The 24,089-nt window shown below is 43.6% G+C and overlaps 1 protein-coding gene across 2 annotated transcripts in view; it reads right to left on the bottom strand.

Annotated features, from left to right (window-relative positions):
- The window catches only part of dpf1 (double PHD fingers 1), a 50,204-nt gene extending 27,390 nt beyond the window's left edge, over positions 1-22,814 (bottom strand). Inside the window, exons 1-8 of one of the 2 annotated variants that reach the window (XR_266454.4) lie at positions 22,564-22,813; positions 10,017-10,046; positions 9,248-9,408; positions 5,941-6,048; positions 5,336-5,463; positions 3,920-4,009; positions 2,945-3,023; positions 2,711-2,842 (exon numbers count right to left, since the gene is read on the bottom strand). Coding sequence is in view for 1 of the 2 variants with exons in the window: in XM_005454306.4 (XP_005454363.4) it covers positions 2,711-2,842; positions 2,945-3,023; positions 3,920-4,009; positions 5,336-5,463; positions 5,941-6,048; positions 9,248-9,408; positions 10,017-10,046; positions 22,564-22,769 (934 nt within the window). In the remaining variant the exon portion in view is untranslated. Of the gene's footprint in view, positions 1-2,710; positions 2,843-2,944; positions 3,024-3,919; positions 4,010-5,335; positions 5,464-5,940; positions 6,049-9,247; positions 9,409-10,016; positions 10,047-22,563 lie in introns of both variants that reach the window. The other variant, XM_005454306.4, reaches the window with a different exon arrangement.
- Positions 22,815-24,089: the final 1,275 nt, after the last annotated feature.

Raw genomic sequence — 24,089 nt, 5'->3', positions numbered from 1 at the left:
CTTTAAAGTTGATCAGCGCCAGTTAAAAGCTCATTAACAACTGATATGCATTCACAGCAAATGCTGAAGTATACGATTAAGTAAGATAGATGATGATTGGGTAGAAGAACCTTTACAGTCTGGGTAATTTCATTTCTCTAACTTTCAGTGCCCTGGTCAGATCTCCCAGTGCCCCTTACATCTAATTCATGCAGTGTGCATGAATTAGACCTTTTTTGACTAAGTACTCATTTTTAGTTGGTGAATTTAATTAGATGAATTGCTACTTTAACTCTTGAAATCATAAGGAGAGATGGCATGGTGTAAGTCTATCACAAGTGTAAAGTTCTTTTTTTAATGTTGTCAGAAATACACAAAACAGTTTCTACGTGATAACATATCTAATTTGTCTTAATCTCACAGTAAATGTGTTAAATGTGCTGTCATTATTACCATCTGGTCCCATTTTTCCCAAAAAATCTTACACTGTTGAAAAGTCTGATTATTTCCACTTAAATAGTGCCATGTTTGTGAGGACAATTTGTGGGTTGAGCAGCAGAGTTGAGTATGTGAGTTGCTCTAATGAAAAACTTGCCAGATTTTCTCTGTGGCTATGTTCAGTCTGTTCTGGATTGTCTGGGTATAGAGCTGTCGGCCATATCGTCCTCCACACCTTGACTGTAAATCTGTAGAAGACTGTGGTTCCTAAATGTGGACAGGATGAGGAAACGCAGTCTTTTTGGGACACCGACTCTACAGCCTATATCCGATATCAACTGTTATATGGAACTAGTGCTCGCTCCAAATAATGCTGCATCTTGGTTTTGCAGAGCATCATCTTACAGTTGCTCTATGCCACAGGCCCTATCCAGATCAGTCAAACTTGGCATGCTTGGAGCAGACACCAGCTGACCACTAATGCTAATCAGGCAGCAATCAGGCTCCTAATTGTCAGCATCTTGGGTACCAGGAGCTCAAAACAAGAGTCAATAGGAGATAACTTATCTGAATATCAGGATTGGGACCACACCTCCATACCCTTCCGGTTCTCTATATATTACTCCACCGGCTCTACAAGCTGTCTGTTCTCGTTTTTGTGCCCCACCCTCCCTCCCCTTTTTCAGTTCATTCACTTCTCATTAGTACATGGGGATCTGCCCAGCCTGGGAGCCACCGCCACTGAGGCCTTCCTCTACCCACAGCCTCAATTCATGTTCAAGCCATCTGCCGTTAACTACTAGAAATGCTGTCAAACCTAAAATGAGGATGTGGTCCCAGCTAGTGAATAGCAGAAGCTGTTTGACGTTGACAGAGAAGACTTGGCAAGTTGGCAACTCTGCTGCTCAACCCGCAAATTAATTTTCAAATCCGGCACCATGTAAGGGGAAATACACGGGCTTTCCAACAGTATGAGATTTATTGCATCGATTAGACAAGCATTGTTACAACAACAAAAGGATTGACCAAAAACAAATGTCCTCACTTTTTGTGCTAATATTAGTCACGGTAAACACCCAGGCTCACAGTTATTCAAAAAATCACTACTGCAAGTAGTGATTGAGAATTTAAGAACAATATTTTGAACTTTACCGAAGAGATCAACAGTTCACACGTCATGACCCATCCTTTCTATGTGTTGGAAATAATTAATAATTAAGTTCCTGCTGTGTCCCATGTGAAAAATGAACATTGTCTGAGGTGCACATATTGATCCTGCTGCTGCAGGAAACCATACAAAGCTGCAGGTGTAAATAAAACATCTAAAAGCAGCAACTTCAGCTCCTGCTAAAGTTTGTCAAACCCAGATTCGTGGCGGGAACCTCACAGCGACTGGTCTGTGTGTGCACGCTCTGAAAGCATGTAGCAGAGCAGGCACAAATCACAGGCACACAATCAACATATACAAAAATGCATCTGTTGTTTGGCTTATATTAAACACTGTGGTTGTGCTTTATTTCAAATATACATTCATCATTGCGACTGGCATGACTGATAATCATGTGCTTGTTTTGGTGTTCCCTCATCCCGCCCTATGAATAGCAAGTATACTACATTATAATGATGCATTTGTACATTCAGAAATCGCTATCTTGTCACTTCTGAAAAGTTTCTATACAGTACTGATACAGTGGTAATAGTAGAAGTTTGAATGCGGTCTGACAGTGACATTAGCTCAGGGCTACAGCAGCCAAATCACTGAAAGGTTAAACATTGCAAGAAAAGAAAAAGAGCAAAATTAGCCTAGGGCTAACTTTGCCTCAGGGCAGTCATGCTAATTTTGAAGTGTCATGTGCCACGTTCTGTAGACTTGGAGTTAACAGAAAACAAAAGTGTGACAATCTGCGTCCATCAGACTCAAACTAGTGCAAACTTTCAGTCCCACTGCAGGGTGTAGTGTGTCCTATAATGCATGTTTAACCCCTTTCTCTTCTACTAAGGAAGCTCACATTGTTTGACTGGGGTTGAAAAAGGTTCTGAAATGTGAATAAGAGAGAGCTGAAAAATCAGCTTAAATCTTATTATAAAATGCACACAATTGTACACTGGACTTGGCTTTGTCAGCACTGTACCCATCCCTAATGCCACTGGGGTAACTTCAAGGCAATCAGCTGTGATTATGAAGGATGGTTGGTATGACCCTGAAAATGTTTTATACTTAGTCTGTTCTGAATACAAATATTTTGAAAACTCAACAACCTGCAAATGGACAGACACATAAGTGCAGACTCACGCTTGTGGTTGTTCTTGCGTTGGAAGGGTAGCGTGTGTCGCTCTGAGTCTTCTTCACCCTCCTCATCTGCCAGGTGTGTGTGAGTGTAGTGGTAACTCAGCCCTGGGCGGTTCTTATAGCGCTTCCCGCAGACTGGAACACACACGCAGTGTATAATATTAGATTTATCTACGTTTGCAAGAAGAAACGAGAAAGGAGAAACTTAAATGAATCCATAGAAAATGTGACGCTCACTGTCACAGACATAAGGCTTGTCTCTGTCTTCAATGGCAGGCGGCTCTTGTCTCTTTCTCATGCCCCCAACACCATAGGCCTGCAGAGAACACACACACACACACACACACACACACACACACACACACACACACACACTTGTAAAAATACATGTAATATAATCATAAAAGTTTGAACTTCCACACTTATTATGTACTAAGTTTTGTACACTCAAACACAATAAAGGAAGCATAGCAGCACACTCCTCACTTGGGTGTTTCACAGTACACACACACACACACACACACACACACGTTTGCATTCTAATCATCTGCTCTCAGTGTAAAGCTCCACTTCCAACAGGAGGGGGCTGATGACACCTAGCAGGGGAGCAACAGTTCCAATTAGCAACCCTGGTGTATGTGTAAGCGTGTGTGTGTGTGTGTGTGTATGTGTGTGTGTGTGTGTGTGTGTGTGTGTGTGTGTGTGTGTGTGTGTGTGTGTGTGTTTGTGTGAGAGTGTGTGTCTGTGTGTGTGAGAGGGAGAGTTTGTGTGTGGTGACTTTCAGAATGCATTGCTAACACTTGATTATCTTCCCATAGGATGCCCAAAAAGAGTGTGGGGAAAAAAAGACCTGTCTGATCTAATCAAAGATGTTATAAAAGAGGCCTTCCCAGCATGATTTTAATCACTGTATCTGTTTGCATTTATTTGCAATAACTTCTAGTTTTGTGTAATGACACTTCACTTCAAAGTCTGGTACACAGAGAAAGCACGAAAAGATTTCTAACTTATATTTTACACTTATGTGAAGTTTCCAGTAATCACTGTCACGTCTCCAACGCTGCGTGCCTTTATGTCTTACAGACAGGACACAGATTCAGAGCTGATAACTCTGAGCTCAGACTAGGTCATTTGTTTTTTCCTGATTCTGCTCTTCCACATTAACAAGTAAGTAATTTCTGTGAAAAAGACAGAATGTAACTGTTTCCTTACTCGTGCTTTGGTACGGTTCTTGCGCTTCGGAACATCTTCATCCATGTCGTCCGCCTCCAGCTCATGAGGGAAATCCCCAACAAGCAGCTTCTATTGGTGAGATATAGAAACAGAAAGGGAGAGATGGACAGGTTAGTTTCCTTTCCTTTCCTTTTATCACTTAAGTCATTTATTTTTCCTTTTACCCTGCATGAGCCCGTATGTTTAAATTAAATTGCGCACTTTCCTGCTGATTTTAACTTGTTTGGATGATCCCAGCATGAAAGCACTATTAACACTGAACATAACCAATACTTTCACCGTTTCGTTGCAATAAAATCTGACAACATTTGAATCACAATTTTCTCAATTAAACAGGTAGATCATGAAAATAGAATAAAACTGGGCAAATCGTGGGTTTAGGGGGGCATAACAGAATGAGCAAAGGCAGGCAGAATTGTCAGACATACCCTTCCTTTTGGGTCAGCCTACAAAAGCATACTTCCACTTCCTATATTAAAACTTGATAGCTTGTTTTACTGAACTCCTTTGTGTCCTAAATCTCCCTTTTCCCCCAAAAAAGCTTCACTTGAGTATGCATTACAGCCTAGTCATTAGAAACTTCACAGGCTGTGCAGAGTTCGTTGTGATGAATAAGCTGAAGACTATGCGTAAAATCAGTGGAGTGCCCCTCTTGGATGAGAGGCTTTTAGCGTTCTATTAGCAAGAGGTTTAGTAGGACTAAACATCTATTTTAACAAAGACACCAGCTTTGTTCAAATATATTCATGTAACGGTGTGTGGAATATCTCAGACACTGAGCTCAAATATTGTAGTAAGAAAATTGTGAAAAGCTGACAGCTGAGTGTTTGATGGGACACACGGTATAACGCCTGCCTGCTGAAGAGCCGGAGTTGGGGGAAGCCCCGGATTAGAGGCCCTAAACACGACTCCAGCTCTCAAAGGGCCACTGTGAGCGCTATTCACTCAACTGCTGATTGATTTGCTGTCCGTGAGAGTTCAACAGCGGCAGCCTCGAGCTGGTGAAATACTCCAGACAGATGGGCATTAAGTTTTTGCACATAAGTTATGTTTACTTTTAATGTAAAGAAGAAAAAAAGAAAACTATTTTTAAAGTTGGTCTGTGAAACAACTGAGCAGGATCCCCGTAAAACAACAAGCCGCAAGTGCAGTGATGGGAAACTCGCACACGCTGTCAGGAGCCGCAGGAGCCCATGCTACCGCCAACACGCACACTCCGAGAGAGAGAGAGAGACACACACACACACAAAAAGGCATAGACAGACAAAGAAACGCAAACACAGATGGATAAAAAAAGACAGACAGCCTGACATGAGAAGAAAACAACAAGACGTGGAGAGCAACAAAGAACTACAGAGAGAGAAACGACAGAGGAAAGAGGAAGCAGCGTCTCACCTGACACTCGCTCATGGGCTCTTCTTCCTTGGTTTCTACCTTCTTGTCCAGGGTTTCCCCAGCGAGCAGCGACTCCAGCACGGGACCGTCTGGGATCCCCCCCTCCTTCTTTAAAGATGCCTCGTAGTCTGCGGAACGAGACGATTACAATCAGAAAGCAGCAGAGAGCTCGACTTCACGCTGGCGTGCACAGTCGAGCTGACAGAGCCCCGAGGACACGAAATTTGGCTTGTTCATGAAACTGCAGTGACTTTTAGCATCTCTACTGCACAGAGGCTGAAATGATCATGACCATTTTAGCATCACATGATTGTATAACACTTGTGGAAAATTGCTGTTTTTGAATTTTCTCAAAGCATTACCCGATTGCTGTAAAATGTTGGTAAAATGAGAAAATATCCAAGTTATTTAAATATGAGGTTAAAGTTTTCTACAAATATGATCACTCCACTGAAGTTAGTTATACAATAACATCCAAAAAGTTTTCAAAGAAAAGAGATATTCTGTGTGGCTCTGAATTTATAAGCAATGTCTACCACACCTAACATAGTTGAGATATTCTGCAGTTTCTTTCAAGAGTTCTGTTCATCCCATTTCCTACTCACCTATCTTGAACTCGATCGGTACAAGCCGCGGGTCCTCCAAGATGTTTAGCCGTCTCTTCTTGCGCCAGCAGCGAGCGGGGTATGTGTACAACTGGCCCGGAGCGTGACCTGAAATACAGAGGAACACACATACTGGCGTGATTGATACATTAATTAGTACATGAACGAAAGTAGGTTATTAAATAATCATAATTCTGGCATGTCAAAGTCTGATGTGCTGGAATAAATTACCAAGTAACTAATTTTGGTGTTTTACATCATTAACTAGACAGCCCACATCCAGAGACTGTGAGCGACTCTAGACACAGCGGTGCTAAACGCTAACACATTTTATATTTTACAACATTTCCCAGTTATTTATTCAGGTTGGTTATTTTAGTTTATCTCGAGAGTTCGTGTGCAGAGCAGCGCCCGACACAGATGGTGTTACAGAAAAGGTAGCATTACATAACAACTAAACATTTATTCTTATTCTTCTGCTTTAAATAGTAGTGAAAGGCATTACACCCTTTAAGTAAAAGTCTTCATCCTTAAATAACAGTGCAAAAGTTTTACTTAAAGTATTAATTATGAAGTATTCTGCAGATTTCTTTTCAGCAACATGTGATTATTACTGTTTCAAGTGTATATAATATTTATATTACAGCTAATTACTTATATACTGCTGTGTCACTTTATCTATAATACATTTATTGGAAGATTTATTTTTATACTCGGCAAAATAAGAACTAAAATAAATTGTACGAGTTGCAACTTGCAAATATTTCAGTCATCCAGATTATAGTGAAGTAGAAGAAGAAAACAGTAGAACATATAAATAAATAACATAACTGTACTTCAGTACATCCCATCACTGGTACTATCATTGCTGGGTGTTGTGAGCCTTTAGCCCAAATGGCCTTGTTGAGGAAACTCTAGAGGGACCACTGGCCATTGGTGTTACCTACTGTTACCATCTTGTGACCACCAGTGACCCCTGTGAATGTACCCCTGCATTTATGTGTCAAACTGATCTCATGGTAATTCATCCGAAAGTTGGTGTTGTTGGGAAACTGCTCTGAATTGAAGCTGTTTTGAAGTGGGCAAGAGCAGCTCATCTCAGGAGGTAGAGTAGGTCAACTAGTAATCCAAAGGTTAATGGTTCAATCCGTGGCTGTAGTATAGTATACAGATAGATACTGAACCCAGGTTGCTCTCTGATGCATTCACTGGAGTTTGAATGTGTGTGAATGTGAGACAGAAAGCACTTAGGCAAAAAAAACATTTAAAAAAAAGTGCTTCTGTGACTGGGTGTGAATGGGTGCTTATAAAACACAACAAATGTACACGTGATATTAAAAAAAATGATACAACAAAAGACCCTCAGCTGACTACCCTGGGCATGTCTTCAGAGCGGACAAAATCAGGAGAGGCCATAACTAGTGAAAGAGATGTACTTAGAGTGGAAACTTGCAATGGTCAAATGGTCAAATTAAAACTGAAAATAAAAAAATCTCCTGTTTTCTTTTATGACCCAAGTTGTAGTTTCAGTAGTTAGATTACTTTTGACTGTTTTTTGTGTTTTTAAAGATGACATGAAACACTAATTTACATCATGGAGCCCTGCTCTCAAAAACTGACACAGATGTAACTGTCTGTGAAGCTGGATTTAAGAAATAAGTGCTTAAAGTTTTTAAAACATGTTTAGCGCCATCTTCTGTCCGTACGGAATGTGACGTCATGTGGTTGGTTGATGATAATAGACTTATATTAGCTTACGTTAGCTAGCTCAGTGTTTTCCAACCACTGTGCGCATAGGTGTGCTATGAGAAATGATCAGGTGTCCCGTGGAAGGATATCCGGTTTCACCTGATTGGTACTCTAAGTGACGAGCGTGAGTAACAGGCAAAACAATTACATTCTCTTCCACTAGAGGGCACTACAACTTCTTGCTCCAATTAAATGGGTTGCCAACTGCCAATTAAACAGAAGACGAAGAAGAAATTACATTGTCATGCAACAGTGCAGGGTGTAACAGCAATAGATAAATATCTGAAAAGCAAAAGGTGTCAATCTGACCTGGGTCCTGGAGAAAATTCCGACCCAGATGAAGGCCCTAGCATGAGTAGTGGTCAGAAGAAAGCAAAAATGGTATATTGGGAACAAAGTGAGCCAATTCTGCTATAACTGGTGTATGTTTTTTGTCAATATGTTTTTTGTGACATTTTCTAATGTGAAATATGTGCCGTGGCTCCAAAATGTTGGGAAACACTGCTCTAATGTAAGGCTCTTAACCACAACCAACCAACCAACCACGTGATGTCAGAAGATGGTGCTAAACATTTTTTTTTTAAACTTTAACTTTAAGCACTTATTTCTTAAATCCAGCTTAACAGAGTTACATATATGTCAGTTTTTGAGAGGAGGGCTCAGTGGTGTTTCATGTCCTCTTTAACTACTTGAACTACCACCAAACTACAAAAATGTAACTTATTTAACTGTCATTCACCACTCTACAGCCCTGATGGCCACAAATGTCAATGTGCATGTGACACTACAGAAAAATCATATTGTCCTCTGTGCACCATTGCATGCTGTAATAGTAGTAATTGGATCTCAGTGTGACCAAACGGCGCGAAAGAAAAGTATGATGGTGCTGTGTTGGGTTAATGTGCGTGTGTAAAATATGCAACGAACAATGAAGTTTTGTTTGGTGGTTTTAGAAATGTGGCATTTTTGTTCAAAGTTATTTGGCCAATAACAAAAAGCAGTGAAATTAAAGAAAAACAACTTTAAATCTACAAACACAAAATTCAAAATTCTTTTAAAAATTCAATAAGTGAGTTCAATTCTACTTTGGGTTACACTGAAAATAAAGTTTTATCTAAAAGTGACTCACATAGAAAGCAACAAATAAATAAATAAATTGTACAAACCAAAATGGTTAATGCATCAGGCATTGCACAAAACTACACGCACATAAGTGTGTTGTCTCTGGAATAGCTGGTGCCAGCGGCGTAACATCGCCTACAGGGGTGTCTGATTCAGTGCCAAAATACACTGATGTTACAGAGAAGGAAAAAGCAATGAGGAAACACCCTTTGGGGGGAAAAAAGTTGAGGTGTGAGAGGTAGGAGGCATGAAAAGGAAAGACAGAAACAAGCAGAGCAGAGGATGGAAGGAAGGAAGAAGCGTGATGAGCGACTGGAGAGAACAGTTTGTGTAGCACAACAGCTGGCATACACACACCAACATAGGAGAAGAAGAGGAATAACACTCTGGTGGGAAAAACACTAAAAAACACACACACACACACACATACACAAACCTGGTCCACGGTGGTTCTTCTCCATCCAGATGTAGCAGTTGCTCTGGGCCACCCCGGTCTGGGAGTCCAGGAAAGGGAGCCGCATGGAGCGCTCTGCACACAGACGGGCATTGTAGCTGCGACAGTGTTCGATGGCCTCCTTATAAAACTCCTCTCCAAGACTGAGTCAGAGCAAAGGGGAAGGACAAAGAGGGAGGATATAGGGAGGGGTTAAAGGTGAAGGACAAGAGGAGGTCCAGTATTAGCAGAAAAGTCAAAACCCCAGGCGTGTGAGTCGAAAGAGGAAGGCTTTAAGTAGAACAAGGAGCAACGTGAAGCTTGCACACACCTAAACCATCAAAAGGGGCAGTGGGTGACCAGTCATGGACAGCTACAGTCTTTGTCTGTCTGTCTGTGTGTGTGTGTGTGTGTGTGTGTGTGTGTGTGTGTGTGTGTGTGTGTGCGTGTGTGTGTGTGTGTAGGTGAGCAGTGGAGATGCACAGTCCTATTAACCTGGGTCACAGCAGACGAGCTGGCGACCACTCACTGTTAACACCACACACCCAGACACACACACACACACACACACACACACACACACACACACACCCACATGCTGTACAGTAAGAGAGTATATAACACTTTATTCTCACTGCAAGAACAATGTATGCACAGTATTTTCCCACCTGTACAAGTGTGAGTTTGATTAACATGCAGTGGGATATTCTTCCCTTTGTCCCTCCCTCCACTCAACCTCACCACCCCACCCCTCTCCCACACCCCTTCGTACCTGTTCTTGATGACTGCGCCTCCAGATTGCCTGCAGGGAGAAGAAGAAGAAGAAGAAGAAGAAGGAGAAAAAAGTGAGTAGATGTGCGGTGAGTCACTCCTCCACCCCACCCTATTTTGCCCCCCCGTTCATTTGGCTTCTCTTTCTTTCACAACTCATTTCCCTCACTCGCTCACTCTCTCTCTCTCTCTCTCTCACTTGTTTCCAAGACTGTTTTTCTTTTCTTTCTTTTTTTTACTTGCGTGTTTAACTTTCCCACTCCCCCTGTTCTCCTGCTGTTCTTTTTTTCCTCCTCCCTTTGTGTTTTATATTTTCATCTTTCTTTGCACTTCTCTCTCTTCTCTTTTTGTCTCTCTCCTGTTAATCACTCCTCTCTAGCGTCTTCCTGCTGAGCACAGACATCAAGGTCACTCTACTATACAGACGATAGATACACGACACACAAAACTGCGCGAGTGCGCGCACACGCATGCACACGTCGAGGGCCAACAGCGAGCTCACAAAGACAGTGCAGGGTAGTGGCTGGTAGCGATTTGTTGACTTTTTCTTTTTTGTTGTTTCTGTGCAACCACTGAAGGGGCGTGGCCGATTAACTGAAACGATTAGATGTAGATTTGTGTGTTATTCGGTTGTTTCTCCACAATGCAGTTTTCCTCCACCGATTCAGCCACTGCCAGACGCATAAAGGCTTTTTAAAAAGAGAAAATCATCAGAATGCCTGGACAAGAGCCAGAAATACTCTTTTTTTAATTCCACATGTAATTCTGTCTTGTCACAACCTGGCACCCACATTTTCCACAATGCAATTTGACCTTCGGCAGCTCACTTCAGACATTGTTATGCTAGTAATGGCTAATGCAGCCTTGAGCGTCTAGCCTGAAGTGGAGAAGAGGAGCAGACCATGAGGAATAGTAAGTTCATTTCAACACCCACAACGTTTTTTTTTCACTTTCAGGTTTCTTTTAGTCTGCAGCCCCACCTGATGCTGACTCAAAGGACATCACTTGAGTCCCTTTGGAGGCGCATAAGACTTTAAACGACACACACACATAATCCGCAAACACCTGTCAACAGACTTTGGTGTGTAAAGCTGATGAAGCTTCACTTTAAACAGGCAACACGTACCTTTCAACAATTCACTAAATTAAACAATGTCCTTCAGAAGAACTCGCACAAACGTTTATGGAAATATTGCGGCGTGGCATGAAAGGTCTACTTTTATCCTCTTTTTTTTCCTTACTTTTAAGAGGTTAAAGAACCCCTTTCATGACTGGTTATAACAGTAAACACAAGGTGAAGCTCAGGGAACAATGATGGCCATGAAAAATATTATGTCGACTATGTTTTAGATGTGGAAAATTGTGTTAAAGTTTGATATTTTGATAATCATCCATCCGGCTCAGCCTGCCCTATATTTGGACTTTGTTGACATTTATCACAGCAGCCACATTATTTGAGGCTGGGACCTAAATAGAGCAGAAGCATTAGCTAATGGCATTAGCATCACCTATACTTACCTCCTGTTTATGTCAAAATCAATGCTTTAATAAAGGAGTATGTCTCATTACTTCCCCCTGTCATCACACAGAACATACTGTGGTCACTAGGGTGTCTGATATCCCTGCATTGGTGTTGTTCCTGGATCATCATAATTGATCTTGGTCCAGGGTCACGTAGGCATACCACAACTTTAACTGCATGGAAGGTTGTGGCATGGATAGACGTGTAGGGATAAGAGGAATTTCTAGTTAAAATTTCAGTTAGGACGTAGATTTGCCGCAAAAATCTAAGTCAAGGTTCAGGGTTAGGATGTGGTTAGGGTTACAAGACTATGGACAGGGAATTAAGAGTTTTTGTTTGGTTTATCTTCAAATAAAACTAAGGTGTATGGTTCTAATCACAACCCACCTGGGTTTCTAGTCCTTTAGCACAAAAACAACCTCATGTACACACAGTATATCTCTAACCATTTCCAACTTCTTCTGGTTGGCTTGTTTCTGGCCCTCCACTAAACAACAATACTACAAACATGTGGTATAACAAGAATTTATTAATAGAAAAGGACAAAAACAGAAAAAAACAATGTTCCATGTAAGCAGCTGCACAGAATTTTAAAAATTCTTTTTGTTATTTGTCATATGTCAGTTATTCATACTACATGGATTCAATTTGTTATAAGGATGTAAAAAACACAAATGATTATATATCAGTAATAATAAAGATTATGGGTTAATGTTAACCACATGTGATCATGGTTAGAATTACAGGGTTAGGGTTAACCACCCCATGAACTTTGTTAGGGTTACAGAGTCTGTGGTTAGGATTAAACATGCCATGATCAGGGCTAGGGTTTACCACACTGTGATTTTGGGTAGGGTTACAGGGGCTAAGGTTAGGGTTTGATTTGTTAGTATTTTCACATCACAAAACCGTGACAACACAACAATGTGACTGGGCACTTGCAATGTTGAAGGTAGACCCACAACAATTGTGATGATCCAGGAACAACACCAACATGGGGATATCAGGTCAGTTTGTCTGATTACTGGGGGACTTTTTTACTTTTCTGTAATCTTGTTTTTTTGTGACATCTTTCAGGCGATCTTCTCAAAGAACCCACAAGTCAAATTTGTGCTCATTCTGAATAACTAACTCACTAATATAATAACTAACTAACTGGCAGACAAAAAGTAAACCAGCTCATAGGAATAAAAACCTCACCAGCCTGGCTCATTAATAAAAAGCTGGATTAACGTCACACTACGCTACAGCTCAATATGGACGCACAAACAGAGCATATTACCCCAATCAACGCAGAATGAAAGCAGAATTAGGTCTGAAAGACGAGGGAAAACCCTCTTGTGACAATGTCAAGTAGAATCAGCTGTCCTGTTTGGAAATAAGAACAAACTCAGCACTGCCATCAGACCCAGCAGATGCTTGTGAGGACTGACAGCTTGTGCACTGAATCTTCAAAACCTCCTAAACCAGCTCTGCAACCATTCGGGCCAACGTATGACATTTAAAGGATGCGACTGGGGCGTCAATGCTGCGCTCATGTCTGTTTGCATGTCTTTGGAAAGGAGCTGCTGCTCCCCTTCTGCTGAGGAGAATACGCTCCTTTCAGCTCCGTCCCTTCAGGCGGTCATGCATATCTGACCATCAAAGTATTTCACGGCCGTGTAAAAGGTGCGTCAGCAGAACTTTTCCTCACCTTATTTCACTTTTTTCTTTTAGAGCTGTGCCCATGCTCCTCCCTGCAGTTTACAATAAACAACTGCAAAAGAAAAAAAACGAATTGCACTAGAGGCCTGTCCAGAAAATAACAGGTTAGATCCACAGAGCCACTCAGACACCGCTCACCCATTAGGAGGTGCTTCGGATAAAAGCAATACCTAAATGCCTGAATTTTAAATAGGCCAGGAGAAGCTTGGCCAAAATAGAGAAATCCATTCCCTCAGAGACAAATAACCTGCTGTTCGTATAAATAGTCATGAGGACGGAGAATAAACACTCACACTTGATGAGAGGCGCTCAAACGGGCGCATACGTTCACAGGCCTAGAAAGCCTTACAACGGTGCTGTTTAAAATATTAACAGGAACATGGTGAATAAAAGAGCGGGACTTCAAGGCTGTGCTAGTGACCAAACTGAAATACCAGAGAGAGCGGGATAGAGCGGAAAAAAAAAAAATATTCCTCATTCCACATTCCTCCCCCATCCACTTTTCAAAACCTGCTCCCTTCGATCTCTCCATCACCTCCATCCCTCTCTCTCCTGCTGCCTTTAGAGGCGCCAGAATAAGTCGGTCCCTCCTCGATAATAAGTTGACAGCTGTAGAAAATGGCTTCTTTCAATTTGGGCGCTTGCAATCTCATTATATTGTGATAGGAGAGCCGCATGACTGTTTGCCAGTTTGAAGGCTCGTACAGCAGTAGAGCTGTACGAGGGGGAAGATACCCGCAGAGAAAGCCGGGAGACGCCACTTGAAGAAAGAGAGGACGCAGGGTGAGATGGGCTGAGGAGAGAGCACGAGGCAGAAGAAAGTGACATCCAGGAAGAGATGGGGAATGAAAAGTTTGGGAGAAAAAGAGCAGATCCCCACTGTACCAGAGAGGGGGAGGGGATGTGTGGAAAGCTTATTTCGGACACTTTTTTTAAATTTTGGAGCTCTCACAAACATTTCTCTGGAGAGTAAAACCCCCAATTCAGCTGCAAATAGCAACGAGCGTTGGTCCGACATTCAACATCGATTTGAAAAGTAATAATCGCTGGCTCTTAGATTTGATTCAGAAATCACGTTGAGTGGGTGGCAACAGCAGGAAAAAGTGTGATCGCCAAATATTGCCTTAAATTCTGTCTGCCTTTGTGCTGGCCAGCTTGCTAAAAAGAATATTAAATCTGAATAGCAGTGAAATTGAAAAAGAAAAAAGAGAAGCTGTTCTCAATTCACCAGAGGACACCCTGTGCTCCCTTGTGGATCTGCAGGTGCGACACAGTCGGCGCTTTAAAAGCCACTCATGACAGACGCAACTGTTTGTTATATTAAGTTGTAGCCAGGTGATTGTCAGCTTATCTTAGACTGAAAACAAGTAGCATGACTCCATTGTAAAGTAAGAAAAGATGGTATCAAGAGGGAAGGAGACATTTACCAAAATGCTGAACTAGTTTTTTAAAACATCAATAAGGAAGAAAGCAGACCTGGGTGTCGCCTTTTAGTTCATGGCCATGTATTCTGGACAGACCACATTTGAACGGGCCATAGCTAAAAAGGGTGAAACCATTACCCCTCTTTAGTGTCATCCTTCCACCTCCTTGTCCCTGACCACCTCCTCCAGCTCTACTCAGCCGAGACACATAATCTCCCCAGCGCATCCTGGGTGTACCTCCGGCCTCCGTCCCTGCTGGACATGCCTGAAACACCTCACCTAGGAGTTGTCCAGGAGGCATTCTAGTCAAATACCACAAGTGGCTCATTTCGATGTGGAGGCACGGCGGTTCAATTCTGAGCCACTCAGCACTGAAACCAGAGATAGGATCATTGCTGAGGGAAACAGAGAGCCCAAAAACCCTCTCGGAGGAAGCTCATTTCCTCTGCTCGGATCTGCGGTCTCATCCCAGAGTAATGTATTATTTGTTCCTAAATTATTTTATCATTTCATGATTTAACTGAAGAAAAAACAGACCATAAAGATTCCAAAATATCTTAAATAAAGTGCAATTTCAACTCTGCGGCTGTAGTTTTCCACATTCCTTGTGTCTGCACATGTCTTCTACACGTCTTCATATGTAGAATTCGTGTAACTGAACAACAATATTATTTTTATGTTTTTATCATTCAAGCAACTTCTAGAAATACTTTTCACATTGTCCTTTGCATTTTTGCTCCTGTGCAGTAAGGCTGGCCCCACCACACCAGACAAGTAGCAGGTATGACTTGGCTGCACAGTTTGCAAAGCCATGCAGTGGGACAAATGTGACCCTTTGGCGGTCCACATCTGGGCCCCTCTCCCTATGTTTGACGCCCCTGCTCCAGACAGATGTTTAGCACAGACAGGGAAACATCTGCACCTCTCTGGCTTGTGGCCACTGTGGTCCTATACCAGCCAAGCAGTTGGTGAAAACACAGACCGCAGGGAAAAACACAGAGAAACCAAACTGCCTATCATCAAACCACACAGCCGATTAAGAAAAGCCGAAACCTGATTCCACATGAGTGAACACACACACACACACACACACACACACACACACACACACACATGAAGACAGGGGTTATATGCCTCAATCAGCGTGAAAACTAATTTTACAATTCCAATCGTTTTCATCTGTGATATTTTTCAACATGTATTTCTATTTCAGGTTTATTTCAGCTATATTTTACACTAATGGATGCAAACAGACTCGCAAGAGCAGGGAGAAATAGTAGCCGCTTTAGTAATGAACTGGCGTGGAGCCAGCTCTCCAACAAACTGGAGCTGACTACCAAAAATGTCCATGCAGACATGACAGAAATGACAATCAAGCAGATCCGCACTATGCAAGGGCACAAAAACTAGAAAGGACACCTGTGCAAGGGTGCCTGCACACAGACATACATAAAGTAACACCACCAATGGGTTTATATGCATTTGCATGGGCAATATTTAGCCACAAAAACAAAGAGGAGGCATGCAGACAGAGGAGATGCTTTCATGCACAGGCAGTAATAATATGAACCTTTAGCCACAAATACAAACACAGGCTCGAGATTAGATAAGAAAAGAGAATGAGAGTGCCTGGAGCATGCAGACTGTGTGTTTGTGAGTGTGTGTGTGTATATGTGTGTATGAATCCTAAGCCCACACTGAGCTGTCTGCCTCAGCCTGCACTAAGCAAACAGCAGGGAGGGAGAGGCCTCCATGAAAACACTGAAGTAACTGGTATCACTGGGAGCACGCACACAAATAAACACACTGGTACAGCTGACAGGCAGTAGATACAGAAGCATCCTTAAAAAAAAAAGCACAGCCACCCCACCAGGACCACCCTGGGTAAGCCATTGTCTGAATCTCTCCGTGATCCCTCAAGTCTCATCCAGCAGAAGAAGTCCACTTCAGCGCACACTGAGCCTCGGCCCAGCGTTGCACTGGCGCTCAAACGCACGTACACTGCCGCCAGCATTTTTCTATTATGGTGCAATTAACCACACCAATTAGCTGGTTCCCCAACCGATAGGGAAACAGAGGGCTCCCCCTAGAGGTGAAGTCATATTATTGGGGGGAAAAAATATGAGGGAATCAGAAATTACAAAAAACGTCCATTCCAACAAAGGATTTCATTTCAATGGCGGTTTCCAACTGGGTGGAATTAGGTAATTAAACTGTAAGGAAATGAAGTAGTTCACATGTAAATGGCTTTTTGAGGGCTGAGGGCAGATTGTGTTCTGCACTTAAGATTTGTTAGCAAATGCTGCCGACAGCGTGGCTGGTAGCTGTGTGCGCGTCTCGGTTGAGTTTGGAGCCTGTAGAAACACTTGTGCCTACATACTCAAGCCTGTACACCTGTCCACACACCTGTCCTATCCAACATTGTCCATCTGTGCACAGACACACACAAATGCCAGCCTACAGAGATTTGTGTGTGTGTGTGTGTGTGTGTGTGTGTGTGCTCGCAGAGGAGAACTAATATCAGGCGGCCTACCACTGTTCCGTGCCTCCCCTTCCCCCACCCCCAGCCCCTCCATGGCTGAACTCAACAGATTAAACTATGCAATATCACCCTTACCAATTCACCCCTCCTCCTCCTCATGCCCCTCCACCCTCACCATCCCCAATTCAATTTCTTTTCCACTCTCCTCCTCTCTCTCTCTCTCTCTCTCTCTCTCAGTCGAATGATTTGTCTTTTTTCTCCCTCTCTCTCTCTTCTTTCAATCTGTGTGTGCATGTGCGATTGTGCACAGCAACATATTTTTCTGTTCTTCTGAAGACTGCAAGGCTGCAGTAGTAGGAATATATAGATATTTGTATGTGTATATAGTATATCTAGGCTGGGCTACTGAAATATGCGTGGATGGCTGCCCGTGAACACACACTAGCAGATATTGCATGCATATTGATGAAGTATTGTAGAGAGATGTAGTCTGGCAAACGCAGATCAAGAGTAAAAAAAAAAAAAAAACAGGGTGAAAGAGTGAGACACATACATTTGGAGTGCATGCACTAATGCAGTCCTACTCCTGTATGCAGGTTAATGAAAACGTGTGCGCATGTGTGTGTGCGCGTGTGACTGACAGGGTGCACGCCAGTCAGAAAAAGACAAAGAGGCCGCACATTCGGTTTGACAGTGACAGACAGACAGATGGACAGACAGGAGTGTGAGTGTGGCTGTGTCTGTGCAGGAGCGGACGTCTGCCACGCTACCAGCTGGAAAGCGTCAGTTTCCTCGAATGGCTGTCACAGCACTGGGTCTGGCCATGTGTGTATGTGCACGGGTGTTTGTGTGTGTGTCTGCAACTGACTGTTTGCATATTTGAACATGACGAGAGATCTGACGGAGGGAGGTAGAAACAGGCAGGGCCGTGCAACAGATCGTGTCGTTTCTGTCAGCGCTTTGTGTTACCTGCTGTATGCGATTTTAATGAAGAGTTGTGCGTCTGCCTGGTAGTCCGCTGGGTGTGGTTCTCCGAGAGACCCTCTAAATCTGTGAATCACAGGCCCACCATGTGCATGTGTCCGTTCACGATTGCCGCTTGCGTTTGTTTGTCTCTACATATGCGTGCGGCTATCGCTCGTGCGTGCCTGTTTATGCGCGCTGACTGTTTGTGTTTGCGTGCGCATGCATCCCCGCGCGTGGGTGGGTGTATATATCTGGCTGCAGTGTGCATTGAGGGCAGTACATCAGGGTAAGGCAATCTCCCTGTGAACAGCTCCTTCAGGTGAGATTTATCACCACTGCACTTGGCCTCTTATTAAGGCGATGGATTCCCTACCTCTGTATCTGGGTGCGCACGTGTGTCTGCATGTGTGGCTACGTGTGTGTGTTTATTAGTGGCCCCCAGCCCACCCCACCAAACCTACACACCCCCTCTTCCCCACACCACTGTGCATCCTTATTAAAGTGCTGCAGAGGAAAGCAGGCATTGGGTTTTTTGTTGACTCCTCCCTCAACATCTCTGATAGGGAACCAGTGGACACGCACAGACACTGGGAATAATATAAATGGGGACTGACAAGAGAGAAGAAATAATGTTGAGGAGACTAGAGGCTTAATTTATTCGGTTCCTTTCCTACCACGCCTTTAGTTTGGACTTCAAGTTCCAACCAAACAGGACTACAAATTCCAAATTTCCTAGCTGGAAATCACGCAAGGTCCCAAAGCAATGCAGCTGACTGACAGTCAGTTAGGTAGCACTGGAGAAATAGGTCATAGAGCTAAAAATACTTATCTATGTCTCTCTCTTTCTCGCTCTCTCTCTCTCTCTCACTCTGTGTGTGTGTGTTTCTCTCTATCCTGTCTTCATAAAAAAAAAAAGTAAAACAGATAGAAAGTCTAAATAAGGGGATGATGAAAGGAATAAGTCGGAAAAAGAAATACCCTTAAAAACATCAGACCTCAGGCTTACTCCCATACGGGTGAAGAAAAAAACTGAGAGTACGAGAGGAAATGAGAGAGTGCAACAGTGTGTGCATGTGTGTGTGTTTGTGTGCCTTCCTGTCTACCTCCGTACACACGCGTGATGCCACACAAATGAGCGAGTGAGGGAATGAAAGGGAGAGATTGAAAGGAGAGGGAAAGATCTAGAAATGGATGCTCAGGCTGTGGCTTCAGCCATCATGCGGGGCTGTTTGCACACAGAGCCGGTTATTACACGGAACTCATTTAGCTCGGCTCAGTCAGGCAGGGCAGAAATAATATCATATAGGGCCCTGCCACCACGACTGCTGCCAGTGCCACGGCACAACTATCTACATCTCCCTCTCTAACCGGCACAGGGAAGTAATATCGTGGAAATGCACGCGCCATCCACTGTCATTTTGATCAGTTTTGCCACCTGTGCCTTTAAGTGATTGCTGCAAAGTCTGAAATTTCATTTAATTGCGCTCTCTTCCCGAAAGACTTTCATCTGCAGAGGATTTTAAAGATGACTTATAAGCACACATCCAGAAGCCCAAATATTCAGGGTGTCTTTTGTAAACACCATAACTCTTATGAAACATTATATAATGTGGTGACAGTATACTAAAAGCCCTTTCTTGGCAGTGGATGGCCCAAATATACAGTAGATACATCTTAAGGAACTCTTAGCTGTAAGCTATATAACGGGGTTTCGAGGGATCTGAGAGAATGCGTAGGAATTTCCCATCGATGTAGTTTATTAAAAGAGTGGCCATGCCTTGATTCACAATGTAAAGAAGAGTGGTGGGAGGGGAGAGGGCTCAGATGGTTTGAGGCCGAAAAGAAGGAAAATGGACAACAAAATGAGAGAGAGGGAGAGAGAGAAAGGAGATGGCTGAATAAAAACGAGAGATGGCAAAACTAGTGATGGATTGGGAAAGTGGTGAAGAAGGAGGGAGGCATATAGTGGAAGAGAGGGCAGCAGGGTGATGGGAGGACAGAGAGGAAGTAAAAGGGAGGGAGAAAGAGAGATTATAAACGAGTCTAATCCAGCAGAGAGAGAGTGAGTGATAGACAGGGAGAGGGGCTGGTAGGGAAATGCCCAGCAGATCGGATGGAGCTCAGTGTTCTCCTCCCCTCATTTGCTGTTGCACATGAACCCTCCACCGTACCTCCACGCACGTATACTGGCTGTCACAGTGTCCCACTCACACTCAGCTGGACAGTGGGGACCAGCAGCTTCCCAAAGATTTATATACACTGAATTAATGCCAATTCACCGCAGAGATCCAGCAAGGTTTGGGGACATTCATGGGCACAACAGGCGTCGTCTCCAGGCGCGCAGGGCTCAGCCACCCTATTAGGGCTGACTTTGAACCCAATTTTGCTGGTTGTTTGGCCCATTTTACTGGATGGGTCCCTAATTTGTAAGCCTCTAATAGCAAGTTTGTTTGTAGACATGCTAATTACAAGGGCTTGTTTAAAAGCCCATTGCAGAGCGGTAACTGGAACACAGTTAAACCCACACTGCGTAATGATGGCATTTATGCAGTTGGTGAGATATTAAAGGCCGCTTTGATTGCTGTGGCCTTGTGTAATAAATAAATAAATACATCCAGCTTTGTCCTCTTCTCACGTGCTTTAAGGGAATCCAACATCCCTGCAGGGTTGATACTGGCTAACAATATGGAGGTTTTTGTCTAACTTGAAGCACTTAAAAAGAAATCAGTGTAAGACCACCACTCAAAATTGGGCTGTAGTTCATTAGTCACTCTTTCTAACCACTTACTCTGCTGTCTTTTGTACACTTTTCCACCCATTCTATTCTCCTCCTCGTACCCAAACCCTGTGTTCTCTGTCTGTGTGTCTTGGTGTGTACTCCATGCAAATGAGTCAATTTAATCCCCTGACATGGTGCCACTGAGGGCCTCTGGGAACAATCTGGACACACTTTTTCTTTGCTTGGATGAGCATCCTGTGGAGGAGAGGAGAGGAGCCTCCATCATTTTCCACCCGTCCATTCCCGTCATCGGCATTGCCACATACCTGCCCTTTAGAGCATAGATAAACCAAAAATAAATGATTCATCTCCTGCGTGTTTGCGTTATATCTGTGGTCCCTGCGTTGCGTTGTAGCGCAAGTACTTTGAACCAAAACACCCCCAAAATACCATCACAGTCAATCAGGGCTCGCTGACCAATCAGCACCGTTACAAATCCAGTTCCCTCTCTCGTGTGAGGAGCTTTTCACAGCAGGCACGTACAGGGCAGTCGTTCATGGAAATGCGCGAAATGTCGCCTCTCGGAGAAGCTGACAGACAGACAGACACTATATCCCATCTCCCTGCTCAGGTAAAAAACCTGCACAGCATCCGATGTGCCTCCCCCCCTCCTTCCTTTGGCACATAGGTCTTGTGACTTTTCTTTGTTTCAAACTGCCTGAGCTGGAGCGTTTGTGTGCTCAAACACTCCAAGGTACTCGAGCTATTGTTTTTTTGTTTTTTTGTTTTGGCTGAACGTGTGTACCCGCTGACAGACGCACATCAGCCACCTTTTTGGCCGGGAGCCGAGGCGGGCAGCAGGCGTCTGCATTCCGCTGAAACCAGTCTCAGAACAAAAAACAAAAAAACAAAAAAAAGACATTCCACTCTCCCCCCCGCCCCCCCCCCAAAAAAAAACTGCACAAAGGGGATCATCGCGGAAGAAACTTCACGGGGAAACCCGCCGCTTTAACGTCCGTCAGTGGAGATAAATGTCCGCTGTGATGTAGCTGCACTAAATGTAAAGCGCCGGGCTTTGGATTGGATTCCAGGCTTTATTCTAAGCGCCGAAGATGAAAGCAAGTCTTGGAGGAGCGTTATTTACCTCGCACTATACGTTTCCAAGAGGTCCAGCGGTAAAGGTAACGCTGCAGCCTAAAAACCCGGGAACGGAGCACTTCATTCTGTCTACCTGTTTACCCCCTCTCAGCCCCCCTTCAACAAAATATACACACAGGTACTGTAAAGCCATCTAAACCATCCCCCTTCCTCCCGGACAGCCTTGCCACTCCAGCCCGGCTTTGGCCGTGATCTTGGCTGGCTGCACTGGCAAGGGACATACCGGGTCACCCAAATCTACCTCCAGCATTCCTCCATATCCCTGCACACACGCTGCTGTTGGCTCAGAGAAATGATTATATGAATTGCATCGGAGCGCGCAATAATCCCCCCACCACTCATGCCCAAAAAACCTCCCAGAAACCTCCATCAGCTTTAAATCTAACTTTTCTCCGGGGCTCATTCGCCTCTCCTGACATTATCTCATTCTCCGCTGTATGCACTGCATGCATATAGACGCGTTGGTAATCATGCTGGGGAAATATGTGGGAAATTGAGGGGCTTAAATTGACAGTGACAGCATGCACAATGCCCGAAAAAAGCGCAAACACTCAGGAAACGTGTTGTACTTACGATTTGAGGGGGTTCTGTACCGCTGTGGCCATTTTGATATAGTATGATAGAATGCAACACTGCAGAGCCCGGTATTGTACATGTAATGTAGCAGCTATTTCAATTTCATTCATTCTCTGGGGCTGCGGCTGGAGCGGCCAGCCAATGGGAGGCGGGAGCGCTCTGTGACAGCTTTGGGGAAGTGTAGTTTTTATGCATGTCAACATGAGACGCACCGAGGAGCACAGTACTACAAGTTCCAGGGGGGGTAGCGGTTTAAGTGGACCACGGTCCCGCCTCGGACTTGTTAGGGCAATGCCCCCCCACACCCCCCATCCGAATTTATAGAAAAGAAAGAAGAAGAAAAAATCCACCACAGTTATGTTAAGGTTGGGTTGCAGGACTGTCTGTCAGTCTCTCCTATAAGCATCGTTCCCTTGTCTGGATGTGATGATGACTCTGTCTCTTATAGCTGCTAAACACTAAATTGTGTTTGTTTACAGAGGTATGATTGTGGATATGGGTGCAAATTTGGGTCAGGTATCACCTTAACTGCACTGTAAAGGGAATAACTGGATACTCGAGTAGCAAAAAGCACAAACTAACTGCATACAAAGATGTTTGCCTGTTTTGTTAAGGAAACTGTGACAGGTCTGTATAGTCATTTGTTGAAAATCAAGAGAAGTTGTTTCTGCGCAATCTTAGCGGCTTCATGGCTAGTCTCATGGATGTTAGGTAGCCCTGCAATGAGAAGCTTTAATTATTCATTAATCAGGGGTGATGGGTTGGGAGTAGGCCTATAATTGATTCTTTCAGACATTTGTCTCTCATAGTTGAGCCCGGAGAAAGGCTGGGACCCTCTCTAAATCCTTAACCACGCCATCCTTTATTGCATCCTTCCCGCACTCGCTCGTTTTCTTGCCCATACTACATCTTTTGCTGGATCTGTCCCAGATGGCGATTTTATTTGACACAGGCTAGAGACAAGGGTGTTAAAAGCGACTATGCCAAAGCCTGGGCTGGCATTTTCCATTCCCTAGACATTGGAAGGAAGGGAGGGAGGAAGGGAGGGAGGAAGGAAGGAAGGACTCAGAGCCGTTAGAGCAGCAATGCTGGAATTTCTTTCTCCATGTCATGTTAGCAGCAGTGGCGCCGCTCTGAAGCCAGTGACATGTGATATTTATAGATCTGTGCTAACAAATATTTAATGAACATTAGCAAGCAGCTCTAGCATGGCAGCACCGCTCCGATAAAACACTCTCTGTCAGTTAAGGAAACTTTGATTTTGTGCGTTATGCTTTAGTTGTGAAGAATAATAAATGTGTTATTTTATATTAACGTAGCAAGAAATGGTAGATGAACGTTATTTGTGTTTGGTTTACATCATTAATCTTAAATAAGAAAAAAAATACATATTACAGGCTACAAAAGACCGTGCACATGGGTCCACATGGTTTTATTTTATGCTTTCTCATTCCCTGATGAAGGAAGTTTGTTGAATGGCATGTGAGGTGCTGTATTGCGGCTGACCACACGGTGGTGCTCAT

The sequence above is a fragment of the Oreochromis niloticus genome, linkage group LG14 (genome assembly GCF_001858045.2).
Source record: "Oreochromis niloticus isolate F11D_XX linkage group LG14, O_niloticus_UMD_NMBU, whole genome shotgun sequence".
Lineage (NCBI taxonomy): Eukaryota > Metazoa > Chordata > Actinopteri > Cichliformes > Cichlidae > Oreochromis > Oreochromis niloticus.
The sequence above is the reverse complement of the archived record's forward strand: the minus strand, read 5'-3'. Positions and strand labels throughout refer to the sequence as shown.